Below are 14,742 nucleotides of genomic sequence, written 5' to 3'. Positions count from 1 at the left end.
GTTTGGTCAGATTCTTTTCAGCCAAGATGTGTAAAGCCAAGTGATGGAACAAACAGCAGTAGCTCAGAGGCATGTGTTTGAGCCTCAGCTCTGCCACTGATTATTCCACTTTCAATTCTGAATAAGAACTGGAAGACAAAGCAAAGTTCCTTAGTCTCTCTCTAGCTTATCTTGCTCATCTATGAAATGTGCTTCTCCCAGTTCTATAATAAGGTCCCTCTCTTACAGATGGACCAATACAAAAAAATCACCTTCCACATCTAAAAATCATATACAGGTAGTTGAAATTCAAAGAGCACTCCCACCGCCCACCATATCAATTTATCCTCACACATTCTTTATCCCCACATTTTAACATCTTCATTTATTTGGAAACACTACACTACCTCAAAATTAGAAAATAAAACCATATCCATATGTGTAACTAGTTTTTATCTTTTTCTTTTTTTTTTTAAACAGGTGAAGGTGCTGAGCTGTAAACCTGCAGAATGTATTAGTCTGCATAGCTAAAAGTAGTCATGGGTAACTACAGCCTCCTGTTCTTGCCTAGTAACCCGTTTCTTTTCATCCAGTCCACTAACACTTTAGCTATATTCACTGATTTTACACAGTGAAATACGAAATTAAGATAACACACCAAGACTATCTACAAAAATTTATTGTCTATTTACAGAAGAAAAGCATGCATATCATTAAACAAAACAAATAAAATGTGTTTTCTCACAGCGCAGTACATTTTTGTTTAAAAAAAATTTTTTAAGCTGTATCACAGAAACAAGACACAAAGATTTTTTAAAAGAGCTAAACACTCATCATTCGAGGTGCAATACTCATGGACATGAGTTCCTGAAACAACAGTTTGCACGCATAAGGCATTCGAACCAAAGAGATCTGGGGAAGGAGAAAAAAGAGGTAATTAGCAAAGCTGTATTGAAGCAACCCCACTTCCGTACCCCAGGAAAAGTCACAGACTTGGCACTAGAGGCGATGAACAAATGAGTGGGCTAACACTCATCCCATCACCTTGGCCTATGGTGGCTCTTTCTCCTAATAGGCTTTGGTATTTTACCCTTTCTGTGAGACTTAATTTATATTCACCCTTCTCCATGAAAAGTTTTTAAAAAAAAAAAAAAAAACACTCATTGTTTAAAATTCCTTGTACAAGACCTTATTATTTCCAAAAGATGAACAGCTTACAGAAATTACCACGCTAAAACTTATATTAGTTTTTAGAAAAACAGAATTGATATCTTTTTCTTCATTTAAAACCAGGAATCTTATAGAAAAATGCTACCAAAATTGTGAAAACACCAATCTGTTCACCACACTAAATCTGCCTGGATGATGAGGCAAACATGGTTATATCCTGAATAGATAATAACTGCCAGCAATGTCTGTACATACCTGGGTTTTATTTCGGCAGCCCCTGCATTCGTATGTATGGGTCCTGGTGTTCGCAATCGCCATTATTCCACAAAGATTGCAAACGTGAACCTGATACGGATCTGACGCCTCAAACAACCTCTCCCTTAGGAACTGGGCTGCTCCATGCGCGATCTGACAGTCTCGTTCCATCTCTCCAAAACGCAAGCCACCGTCACTATTACAGGAGGAAACAACAGGCTGTTTTGTACTGGTTTTCTATTATCAATACCACTCTGACTAATGGCAAGTATAAAAAGTAACATTAGTAAAGAATGGCGATGGCACCCCACTCCAGTCCTCTTGCCTGGAGAATCCCATGGACGGAGGAGCCTGGTAGGCTGCAGTCCATGGGGTTGCGAAGAGTCAGACACGACTGAGCGACTTCGCTTTCACTTTTCACTTTCATGCATTGGAGAAGGAAATGGCAACCCACTCCAGTGTTCTTGCCTGGAGAATCCCAGGGACGGGGGAGCCTGGTGGGCTGCTGTCTATGGGGTCACACAGAGTCGGACATGACTGAAGCAACCTAGCATTAAAGAATGAGAACTAGACTCCAATTTTTCTACTCTTGTATTCTGTCAACATGGTTAGGAGGCTAAGAAGTCTACCAACTATTTGATGTGCACTAGAAGGTCCCCAGAATAAACCCATTAATTTCTTAAGTATAGCATATACTTTTTCAAATACAATACAATGACATACAGAATAAAATCTTGTACCATTATCATTTAACTTATTCGAATTCATCCGTATGCTAAAAATTTAATAATAAAAGTTAATCTAAATAAAGTAGCTTCTCCACGAATGAGACTCCCAAGCAGTCAAACCTGAAACAATAAATGCACACTGGCACAAGTAATGGAAAGAACAGGTGAATCAGTCACAGGTTTCCCCAGCTTAGTAAGTGAAATGAAATACACTGTTCTGATAGGCAGGCCAAGTAGATGGTGATGGCTTCCTTAATATTCTTCTATATAAAAGATAAAGAATGATTTCATGGGAATATATATATATATACACACACACATATATATATTAATAAAATACATATGATTAAAGAGCTTCTAATGATATTACCAAAAACAAAACACTTGGACAGCTTTAGAGGATTCTAAGTAACTGACTCATCATTTTGAAAACTGGTAAATAAAAGGAAAGAATCAAGCATTTATCATGTCTTTTACTATATGAACTATGTCACCAGGTAACCAGATGATGAAACAAAATTTCTCTCTATGAAAGTATTCCAGCTAATAAATGAAGGAATGATAAAATTAGAATCTCATCAGTCTGCAATCCCTATTTAATTAAAGGTTTTAGGTAATGAACATTAATGATCATTAATAGCTACTGAAGTCACAAAAGAAAAACAACCAGATATGGAAAGTATACAATTTTGAATACTGCCTTTTAAGTATTACTATTAAAGAACACAAACCCTTCACCTCATCAAGGCTCTAAATCCAATTAGCTATTTACAAGAAATAGGCACACACAGCCCAGGAATGCAATCAACAAAAATCCAGACTGTGAGAGGGAATTCCCTGGCAGTCCAGTGGTTAGGACTCAGTGCTTTCATTGCTGGCGCCTAGGTTCAACCTCTGGTTGGAGAACTAAGATCCCACAATTCAAAAAATCCAGTCTGTGAGAAACCCTCCATGACAAACAATCCAACAAATATAAAGTGCAAGGAAAAAAAGTTAAAGGGTAACCCACAGATTAAGGAAAAAAAAAAAATACTTGAGACATATCAATCAACTACAAACCATGGGCCTTATTTGTATCCTAATTGAAACCAACAAACGTTTTTTAAGAACTATGCAACTGTCAAGAAAATCTAAACACTAGATATTTAATAATATTAAGGAGGTACGGTGATTGCTTTTATAACTTTCCTATCTTCTAAAGCAGGAGTTCTGAGAGTGTGGTCTGTGGACTCTTAAGGGTGAAAACTGTTTTTATAATAATACTAATGACACATTTGCTTCTTTCACTGTGTTGACATTTGCACTGACAGTTGCAAAAGTAACTGAATAAACTGCTGGCACCTGAACACATCAGGTGGGCAGAACCATACTTTACTAGCAATCATATTCTCCAGTGTATCTGAAGGGTGAGAAAACCAGTTTTATATAAAGAATGTCATTAATGAAGCAGTAAAAAAAATGATTAGTTTTATTCAACTTTGACGCCTGAGTACATAGATTTTAACAGTCTGATAAAATGAGTTCTCATAAGGCACTTTAGTTGTATACTAAAGATGGTGCCCTTGAAGTGCTTGCACAATTCTGAACTAGTCACTTTTATCATGAAATATCTTTTGTACCTAAAAAAACAGCTGACACCAATCATGTTAATTTGCCAACATTAGCACCAACTATTTTAATTCAGCCTTAAGATATTTGGCAGACATTTTTTTCACTCAAGGAAAACAATTTTAAATATTTGTTGTAAATGATTAAAAATTAGAGTTTCAATCAAAGAGAACAATTTTAGAAAAAGAAAACCTCTATCCAACACTCTGAGCTTGATAACTTCCCAATACTTAAAAACTTTCTGATGACATGGTAGTGATATTCACAAATGTGAAAGTTTTTTTTTGATATAATGAAATGTGTCAACATGTAAAAATCTACACAACTCAATGAAAATATTTTCCAAATAACCAATTATGAGACTACGAAACTACATAAGTATAAAAGATACACTCAAAGTATAAGACAGGCCAATGGATTTCAATATAAAAGATTCATTTAAGTGGTTCCAGATTCTACATCACAGCTAACCTTTCAGAAAGGACAACTTGTCACTCTAGTGCAGCATCAAAAAAAAAAAAAAAAAAAAATTCAGTCACCTGAAAATTACTAAAATATTTTTCCCTTTCAGCCATAAATCTGTGTGAGGTCACATAGTTAATTATAAAAAATGAAATCCTGCAATGGATTAAATGCAGAAGCAAACACAAGAATCAAGAATCCAGCTATCTTCTCGCAAACCAGTTCATTAAGAAGATTTGCAAAAAGATAAACCAATGTCACTTATCACTAAATTTATCCAGAAAATATTTTTCACTTAAAATGTTATTTATGTTAATATATAATGAATTTGTTACTGTTATTTTTTAAACCAAGTAATAAATATTTTAAACCTTTCTCGGTTTTAATTTCTAACATGATAAATATCAAAAGATACCAACTCCCACACAAAAGCCTTTTAGGATCCTGGACTCAAGAAATATGAGAACCATTCTTTTATATAAGATCGATGATGCAGCTCTCTTACCGAGATCTACCCTCCATCGGCTGTCTATTTAGAATCTGAATAGGTCCCCGAGCACGAGAATGAATCTTATCATCCACCATATGCTTCAAACGCTGGTAGTAAGTAGGGCCAATAAAAATCTGTGATGTGATTTTTCGACCAGTGAATCCATTGTATAAGACCTGAAACAAGCAGATTTTTAAGTACAGACTGAAAAATTACTAAACAAGTTCAAAGACTATATGTACATACACTATACAATTCCATTTCTATACAAATCAAAACAGACTAAAATAATCTATGCTGTAAAAGGAGTAATTGCCTTGGGGTGGGGGTATGAAGGCAGTGACTGGAAGGAGACATGAGACAGCATCAGGCATAAAAGGATTCTGATCATTTTCTTTAAGGTCTGGGTGGCAGTCACACCTGTGTTCACTTGGTGAAAATTTATCAACCTGAACATTTATGGTTTATGTATATATTTGAAGTATGTGGTATATACTTCAATGAAAGATTTATTTTTTTAAGAATGAAGTAACACACATGCAAAAAAAGAATATACTTAACAAATTACCAGTGTAAAAGCAAACATACCTCATTTCCTCTGAGATGGTAGCCATAATCAGATAAAAGATTAGATATCTTCTGCACATTAACAGCATCATTGAATGGAGTGGCATCACCAATTTCACCCTTGTTAGCTGATACCTTTAAAAAGAAAAGTAATGTTTAAAAGGTTGCTTCCTTCTGTCTCTCTTTAGAAGTCTATGTTAATACAAATATAGTCAGATAAAAAAAAAAAACAAAAACACCTTTTTAAGAAAGGGAAGATTGGGGTCATGGAATTGGGGTCACCATGGTAAGGAGCATTCCAGCTCACTTCTACCCCTGGCTTCTGGATATCTTTGAATATGTCCCGTTAACACTGTCACTAACTCACCTACTTGGTTGTTGCAAGAATTAAATTAAAATTGTACAACAATGCAAAAAAAAAGGGGGGGGGGGATTTTGAACTTAAGATTACAAATTAACTTAAATATCTATGTTATGGAAAGCTGTAACATAGGGTTCATTTTATTAGCATCCTACATAAAATAGAACAAACTACTTATTAAGTCTTCAAATAGGAAGCTCTCTGTGAGACCACATACAAAAAGATTGAGACTCTCAAATATTTCCTATGACTCAAGGAAGATGACATTTTAATCCTTAAAACCAAGCCATCCATGTGTTAAGCTGTAGCTACTCTACCTTAATAAGATCCTTAAAAATAGAAAACCTCCACTGAAAGATACATGCATAGCTAATATTACAGCTATAAAACCATTAGGTTCACAATGAACTAACCACCATTTACAGAAAAGAACCAATCAAAAGAATAACCATATATTCAAAGACTGGATATAGTAAATTTTGCAAGAATTTTTAGTCATAACTTCACAAATTTTTGCAAAAAGAAAGACAGACATAATCAAACCAATTTAAAAGCAGGAAAGTAAGTGTCACACTGGCTTTTTCCACAGTACCCTGGCTCAGAATGAGAGAAATCACCTAACACTTTGGAAGAAACATCAATTTGAGACCTATATCTGTAAAGAAAATCTCTTACCTTCCCTTGAAGACATTCAATCAAGTGACCAATGGTCATACGAGAGGGGATGGCATGGGGATTTATGATGATATCGGGGGTGATACCTTCACAGGTGAAAGGCATATCCTATAAAGGAATTTTTTAAAAGACACTTGAAAAACTTAAATCTCTTAGCTACAGAACTAGAACTGATTCCCCTTCATCTGAACTTTTCTATGTCCTAAACTCTGTTCAACACAGTATGCATGCTAAGTTGCTTCAGTTGTGTCTGACTCTTTACGACTCTGTGGACTGTAGCCTGCCAGGGTCCTCTGTCCGTGGGACTCTCCAAGGAAGAATACTGAAGTGGGTTGCCATGCCCTCCTCCGGGGGATCTTCCCAACCCAGGGATCGAAACTGCAACTCTTATGTCTCCTGCAGTGGCAGGCAGGTTCTTTACCACTAGCGCCTGGGAAGCCCTCAACATAGATGTTCACCTGCTTGTTCAGCACTACAATTAAAAGTCAAGCCTTTACTGCCTCTGGGCTCTTAAAGCACATTTTAATAAAATGAAGAATAAAATTGTGAGTCAGAGGTAATGAAAGATACCTACCTCCTGTCTATACTGAATACCACAAGTACCCTTTTGACCATGTCGACTAGCAAATTTGTCTCCAATCTGTGGAATTCTAACAGAGCGTACCTAAATTCACATAAAAATAAGTTAGTTAGGTCATTCTGGTTTACCTTCTATAAACAACAATATGACAAAGCTATACTTACCCTTATTTTACAAAATTTATATCCTTCTTGGTTGAGAGTTACCATAACCTGATCCACAATGCCCGTCTCACTAGTCCTGAGAAAAGTGCTACAGTCTCTCTTTGTATACCGTCTATTAGTGCCCTCCAATTCATCTTCATTTTCAGGCAAGGTGACTGTTTTGCCTATAATAACATCATCTCCTGATACACGAACTCCAGGAGCTATCAAACCATCATCATCCAGCTTGTCATAAATAGCATGTCTCATACCTGAGAAGAAAGAGAATTTTCTGAAATGGTAATACCATAAAGAAAAGTATTTAAAATGTCACATAATCCCTCTCTCAAAAAGATTAAAAAGCAAATATATACATCACTTTTAACCAGAGAGAAGTTCATAGGAATATCTAACACATGTTACAGTAACATGCCCTTATTCCAAACATTACAAACAATTCTGAACTTTAAAAAAAGGCACTGGACTGAATAATGGAAAATCAAGATTCTCCATTTGCTAAGTGACTTTGGATAAATGTGTTGCCATCTTTTGCTCCCTATATTACATGAGAAAGAGTTATCTATGTCCTCTATACAAAATCTCCCACAGAAAACTTGAAATCTAAACTGTAACCTTAACTCCACTGAAAATCAGTTCACTACTACACAGAAGCACCCACAGGAAATGTGAGTACAAAAACGTGTTACTTCATGCAATACTATTAGAAGCCAAAACTGTAGCAGATACTCCCCCAGGACATCCCATCCATCCCAAAAGCTGTATATAGCTTTTAAATGTCTGTAAAAACAGTAACTAGAAAATAAATCTGAGTTTTTCAGAAGAAACAAAGTTGTAGACATTCTCTCACTATTTATCTGCTAAATATATACATACACTGTGGCCAGACAAACACTATGGTCACATCAGTATGTGAAGAGTGGAGGAAGTTCCCATGAAAATATGTAAACTAAGGGACAGGACACGGTACAAGTGAGAATGAGGCTGGGTGTGTCCCATGCAATTATATGGCCTCTCTTCTTTCCTAAATCCTTTCCTCAATGAAGAATAGAAGAATAGACCTAACAGAATAAAAGGACAGAAGAACAGACCTAGGAGAATAGAAGGACTATAGCAAGCCCACTCCAGGTATAAAGACTTCTGGCAAATATATCTATTTCCTTAAATATAAGCTCTAAGAATGACTAGCAAACATACTGTCACACTGCATAGAGGAGGGTGGGAAGACAAAACCCAGAAAAACTAATCAGGAGTTAACTTTGAATTCCATAATTTCACTGTCAGTATCACTTACCCTGGCAAGTTTCACGTGTAGGCTTCTCAAAAACTTCTTCTTGATCAAACCCTTTTTTAGATTCCTGTTCCTTGTATGATCGATAGAAAACAGACCTAAAAATACATGGTTCTAAAGTGAACTTTATTTTCCTTTAATAATACAACTTAGAACATACCAATAATTTTTACTTAGTTGATATCTGGTAATTTTAACCACAGCAATTAAACTATGACTCTAGGACAGGAGTTAACTGTATGAAGGGTCAAACTTAAGTCCTAAGAGCTATTACACAGGTCACCCATGTAACATTTGATCCTTAACACAGCTTGAACTATGAGAACAGGAATACTAAGTCCAACCCTCGACCAATATAAGAATCCCTCCCATAACAACTCTCAGAGATGGTCACCCAGGATCTGCCCCAGTATTTCTATTGAGAAATTTATGATATTAAGCTATAATATCCAACTCTGGTCTGATATCCTCTGACAACTAAACAGAAAAAATCTATCCTCTCTTCTAAATTCTCAGTTTTTTAACCAATTTTCACATGCCATGGATTTGTGATTAATGTTCAACAATCAAACTGAATAACAGAAAATAAGACTGAAAAAGAAAACATAAACATAATTTTAATAGTAGTTATTTAAGGGTCCTAAAACTCTTAGGTTTATCTTTACTTTTTGGAGCTGATTTCACCATTTTAACCCCTATGCAGACAACCATACAACAATCTACGTCTGACAGGTATCCACAAAGTTTTATGAATGGAGACAGATTACCTATCTTAACAGAAAAATTTCTCTGCTGTCAGATCAACATTTCTTCTTGCCTAACATTCAAAAAATTTGGACACACACGTCACACCTTTTTTTTTCTTTTTGGCTGTACCACATGATACATGGGGTGTTAGTGATACAGGGGAATACAGGTGATACAGGGGATACAGGAGAACCATGCCCTCTGCATTGGAGGTACAGAGTCTTAACCACTGGACCACCAGGGAAATTCCCACATTTATTTTTTAAAAACTTTTTTAAAAAATTAAAATATTAATATTTCCACTATATCTGTATTTTGGAAACTGTTATAAATAGCTGACCTGAAAAAGCCACGGTCTACAGCTGAACGATTCATGATAACAGAGTCTTCTTGATTATATCCAGTGTATGATGCAATGGCTACAATTGAGTTGATACCTGTTGTATATTCAAATAGCAAACATTAAAGCATCACATGAGAAACAAAGAAAAATCACCTCTTTCTTTTAAATCTATCCTATTTAACTATATTTACCGCAAATGTTTTCACCATGGTAACTGTCAAAGTCTACTCCTCCTGCAAGAGCAATCTGTGAGAAAACGACTCTGATGGTTAAATGTTTAATATAAGCAAATCCTAATAGTAGTCACTCCCACTGTATCCACTTTCTAGTCAGTGATTATATACATGTAACCGTATATTTATAAAGTCCCTCCCCCAATCAGGTTTCATGATTCTCACCAGAACCCTGTGCCATAAACAAGGCAAGTATTATTATTTGCATTATTAGAAAGATCTAACAAAATAAAACTTATCCATGATCTCAAAGTTAATAAGCAATAGAATCAGGTCCCAGCTCTTGTCTCCTGACTTTAAGTTTGACCTGGTACTACTCTGTTCCTCTCTTCGCAGCCCTGCTCTGCTCCTAGATCCTCTCCCTGTACTACAAAGAAAAGTGGTATTATCTTTTCTACCTCAATTTTATTTAGTTGCTACTGCCAAAACTATTTTTAATGAGACCTTAAGACTTAAAATATCAAGTATTGACAAAAAAAAACCGATAAACGTTTAGCCACACTCATCAAGAAAAAAAGGGTGAGGGCACAAATCAAAAATTAGATTCATGAAAACAGACAAGCTACAACTGACAAATATAAGGAGTCAGAAGAGATGACGACAAGTGACTATATGCCAGTAACATGAACAACCTAGAAGAAACGGACAACTTCTTAGAAAAAGACGGAACCAGGGAGAACTAGAAAATACGAACAGACAAATCACAAGTACTAAAATTGAAACTGTGATTTCAAATTTCCAACAGACAAGAGTAGGAACAGATGGCTACAGAGGCAAACATTTAGAGAAGAATTAAGACCTATCCTCCTGAAACTATTCCAAAAAGTTGCAGAGAACAGAACACTACTAAACTCATTCATTCTATGAGATCACCATGACCCTGATATCAAAACCAGAGAAAGATACCACAAAAAGAGAAAATTACAGGCCAGTATGCCTGATGAACACAGACACAAAAATCCTCAACAAAATATTAGCAAACTAAAGAAAAAACAAAACAAGAGTTACCACATAATCCAGCAATTTCACTCCTGGGCATATATCCAGAAAAGATGAAAACGTGAATTCAAAAACATACATGCACCCCAGTGTTCATAACTGCACTATTTATAATAGCTAAGGTATGGAAGCAACGTAAGTATCCATCAACACGGTCAAGCTGTATAATGCAGAGAAAGTACATAAAGATGCAGGATCCTCAAGGTAGGGGGGATCTGAAGATAGATGACATTTGCAGAAATCCCAGGGTCTCGGGAGATGTGATATGCTTCTACTGCTATGGAAGCCAGCAGGAGGACTTACGTGACGTTTGTGATACATGGAATGGGCAAGACTTCCCTTGCACATCCTCACGACATACAGTGCTACCCTATGGCCCTCCCTCTCGTCCAGGTGACAGAGCCTGTAGATGCTAAATGGTCTTGGCCCTTGTAGGGCTTTCCTCCTCTGCTGCAACAACCCCTGATAGCCCATACACGCTACATCTACTGCATCCCAGGAAGCAACTTCCTCCATCCTACAACCTTTATCCAAGGTACGCAGGCAAGTCTGAAAGATCAGATAAATTTAGCTAAAAGCAGTAAACTTCTGAATTTTATTTCTAATACTTTCTTCTTAGCTTAAAAGCCCAAAATCAAAAAACAGTGTAGTGAAGAGGAAAGAGAACAAAAAAGGAAAATGGAGGAAAGACCTATTTCTGGTCTTAAAAAAAAAGCCAGAGTTTGCATTCCGGGTTTACAAAATAAGTTGTACAACTTCGGGCAAATAACCTTTCTGATCCTGTCTCCACATCTGTAAAACAGAGAAGATACAACCACCACTATTACTAATCAATTAACATTTATTTCTCCCTTATTAACTGGTAGGCACAAAGCCATGAGTTTTAAGTGGATATAACCATTTAATCATCACAAAAGCTTTGAGACAGTTTGTAGGTGAAAAAACATCACAAAACTTTTATGATGCTTAGAAGTAATATGTGTGAAGTACTTTGGATGGTATTTCACAAACTGCTCAAAAAATAACAGGAATTTTTAAAACATTATCTGTTATCCCAAAGACTATCAACATGTGAAATCCAGGATTACAGTTCATCAGTCAGGCTGTCCCCACCCACTTCAAACCTCAGCTCAGCACTAAGGAAGCTCTAAGTACCCTGAGCCACTTTAAATCAAGGTGAACTTCTGTCACAAGGATCTCTGCTCCCAGAAGATACCATCCAAGGTAACAGTACCCTATAAAATAGGAATGATACTAATCAAAAGATCACTTAAGATAACCCAATCTGCCCCTTCCCCTTAGAGATCAGAATCTGGTCAATGCAGCTGGCATATCAGGCAGGGACAGAGCTAATTATTTAGCCAGGAGGGTCAGGAGATTGGTTACATCAATGTGTATGAAGTTGCTCAGTCGTGTCCAACTCTTTGCGACCCCATGGACTGTAGCCTACCAGGCTCCTCTGTCCATGGGATTTTCCAGGCATAGTACCGGAGTGGACTGCCATTACATCAATAGACGTAGCAAATAACTCAACAAACTGGGGACAATGGGAGCCAGGTTTCTCACTGTCAGAGAATGGAGTTCTAAAACAAACACTACAGTGTTGTACTGGGAGATATGGTATAAACTCACAGTTCTTTAGTATATATAGATATAAAAATAGTTAAAAGTGAGAGGAGTATATGCATACATATATTTTCCTAGCTCCAGCAGCTGAGAGGACCTAGAAATGATGACACTCTAATACCAAGGACCAAGCCCAGCACCCAGATTTTGGTTTCCACAAACTATCCTTCACTAAAAGAAGAAATGGCCAAGTCCAAGTTTAGGGGAAGAAAGGCACAAGATGAAACAAAAGGTAAGGAAGTGCTTAAAGAATGATGAGGACCTAATGGAGTCATCTTGAAGACACTCCCACTGGAAAATCTCGAATTTCAGCATCAAATTTCAGCATCAAAAAGGAAAGAATGATAAAATTAGAAGATCACCATTTGGCAACACTTACACAGTAAACTAATGGCAGAAAGTGAGATAAAAAATGGGATATTTACATCCTCTCAAAGTATCTTCTAACAAAGACTTATTACTTACTTAATAAGATTGCTAGAAGAAATGTCAATAACCTCAGATATGCAGATGACACTGCCCTTATGGCAGAAAGTGAAGAGGAACTAAAGAGCCTCTTGATGAAAGTGAAAGAGAAGAGTGAAAAAGCTGGCTTAAAACTCAACATTCAGTAAACTAAGATCATGGCATCCGGTCCCATCACTTCATGGCAAACAGATGGGGAAACAATGGAAACAGTGACAGACTTTGTTGGGTTTTTTTTGGGCTCAAAAATCAGAGATGGTGACTGCAGCCATGAAATTAAAAGATGCTTCCTCCTTGGAAGAAAAGCTATGACCAACTTAGACAGCATATTAAAAAGCAGAGACATTACTTTGCCAACAAAGGTCCGTCTAGTCAAAGCTATGGTTTTTCCAATAGTCATGTATGGATGTGAGAGTTGGACTATAAAGAAAGTTGAGCACTAAAGAATTGATGCTTTTGAACTGTGGTGTCGGAGAAGACTCTTGAGAGTTCCATGGACTGCGAGGAGATCCAATCAGTCCATCCTAAAGGAAATCAGTCCTGAATATTCATTGGAAGGACTGATGTTGAAGCTGAAACTCCAATACTTGGACCACCTGATGCAAAGAACTGACTCACTGGAAAAGACCCTGATGCTGGGAAAGATTGAAGGCAGGAAGAGAAGGGGACAACAGAGGATCAGATGGTTGGGTAGCGTCACCAACTTGATGGACATGAGTTTGAGCAAGCTCCAGGAGTTCGTGATACGGAAGCCTGGCATGCTCTGCAGTCCATGGGGTCGTGGAGTGGGACATGACTGAGTGACTGAATCGAACTGAGCAAGTACACAATACTTATTTAATAAAATGTGGAGAAGCCTGACAGTCACTATCTTAATTACATGATAAAAGTTAGAATCACTAACAATGGGACATAGAGACAGCATATGCCTCCTGACATGATGCCCTAAGAATGAAGCACCACTTCTGTTAGCCCTGCCAAGAATTCATAACCTGAATATAAACCACAGGAAACAACAGTCAAATTGAAATTGAGAGACAATGTATAAATTAACTTGACTGGACTCTTCAAAAATGTGAAGGTCATAAGAGACAAGGAAAGACCAAAGAACTGTTTCAGACTAAAGAGACATGCAGAATCCTGGATTAGACCCTAGACCCATAAAGGACATTATGAGGACAACTGACAAAATCTGAATTTGGGGACTACTGATTAGATGGGGATCAGTGCTGACTCCCTGATGGTGACAGATGGACTGTGCAGAATATCTTTGTTTTTAGAAAATATACACTGAAAAATTAAAGAGTGATGGGGCTTCCAGGCCTGCAACTTACTTTCAAAAGGTTTAGGAAGAAAAAGGGAAAGAACACTGCAAGTGTGGTAAAATGTGAACCCAGAAATCTGGATGGATAGTATACAGGAGTTCTTTTTAATAGTCTTGCAACTTTTCTGCAAGCTTTAAATTATCTCAAAATAAAGTTTTAAAATAGCTAACAAGATTAAGGCATGAAGCAGTAACAAAACTGAAAGGCATGTGGTCCCTACCAGCCATGCCCTTACCACTTCATACCAGTGCCAAAGAAACATTCTATTTCAAATTCAATCCTTCACCAATATTTCTTTTCTTCTCTAGCCATAAAGAAACTATCATCTAAATGTCAAGAAAACACCGGCACTGCAAACACAGACCAAAGATTCCAGCACACTGCAGACAGAGTAACAGATTCTGCTTTTCTAGTTTCTTTTTCTAGACAAGAGTAACCCCTTGTGGAGGACTCTTAAATCATTCTAAGCTGTGAGAATCTGCTATCAAAATGCTAGATCCCATATTACAGTAAATGATTTAAAGCCACTATTTACAAGGTACACTTTAATAAATAATGTTATCCACAGTCAAAGCCAAAATTCTGCTAATAATATGGTAAGACAACAACTGTGTGGAAGAACCATGCTGTCTCCTTTATATTCAACTCTCTTATACCCTTCAGACTTCTCTGCACTA

At 36.8% G+C, this 14,742-nt stretch overlaps 2 protein-coding genes across 3 annotated transcripts in view; one reads left to right on the top strand and one right to left on the bottom strand.

Moving 5' to 3' along the window:
- Positions 1 to 725, top strand: part of IGFBP7 (insulin like growth factor binding protein 7) — a 76,506-nt gene extending 75,781 nt beyond the window's left edge. Inside the window, exon 5 of the mRNA XM_055588682.1 lies at positions 460 to 725. Coding sequence (XP_055444657.1) covers positions 460 to 479 — 20 coding nt within the window. The 3' untranslated portion in view covers positions 480 to 725. The remainder of the gene's footprint in view (positions 1 to 459) is intronic.
- The window catches only part of POLR2B (RNA polymerase II subunit B), a 54,790-nt gene continuing 40,688 nt past the window's right edge, over positions 641 to 14,742 (bottom strand). For both annotated transcript variants that reach the window (XM_055588676.1, XM_055588677.1), the window contains 9 exons: positions 9,415 to 9,511; positions 8,331 to 8,425; positions 7,040 to 7,290; positions 6,870 to 6,959; positions 6,296 to 6,403; positions 5,281 to 5,394; positions 4,708 to 4,868; positions 1,405 to 1,600; positions 641 to 891 (listed from right to left, as the gene is read on the bottom strand). In XM_055588676.1, the coding sequence (XP_055444651.1) occupies positions 802 to 891; positions 1,405 to 1,600; positions 4,708 to 4,868; positions 5,281 to 5,394; positions 6,296 to 6,403; positions 6,870 to 6,959; positions 7,040 to 7,290; positions 8,331 to 8,425; positions 9,415 to 9,511 (1,202 nt within the window). In that variant the 3' untranslated portion in view covers positions 641 to 801. The remainder of the gene's footprint in view (positions 892 to 1,404; positions 1,601 to 4,707; positions 4,869 to 5,280; positions 5,395 to 6,295; positions 6,404 to 6,869; positions 6,960 to 7,039; positions 7,291 to 8,330; positions 8,426 to 9,414; positions 9,512 to 14,742) is intronic.

The sequence above is a fragment of the Bubalus kerabau genome, chromosome 7 (genome assembly GCF_029407905.1).
Source record: "Bubalus kerabau isolate K-KA32 ecotype Philippines breed swamp buffalo chromosome 7, PCC_UOA_SB_1v2, whole genome shotgun sequence".
NCBI lineage: Eukaryota > Metazoa > Chordata > Mammalia > Artiodactyla > Bovidae > Bubalus > Bubalus kerabau.
The sequence above is the reverse complement of the archived record's forward strand: the minus strand, read 5'-3'. Positions and strand labels throughout refer to the sequence as shown.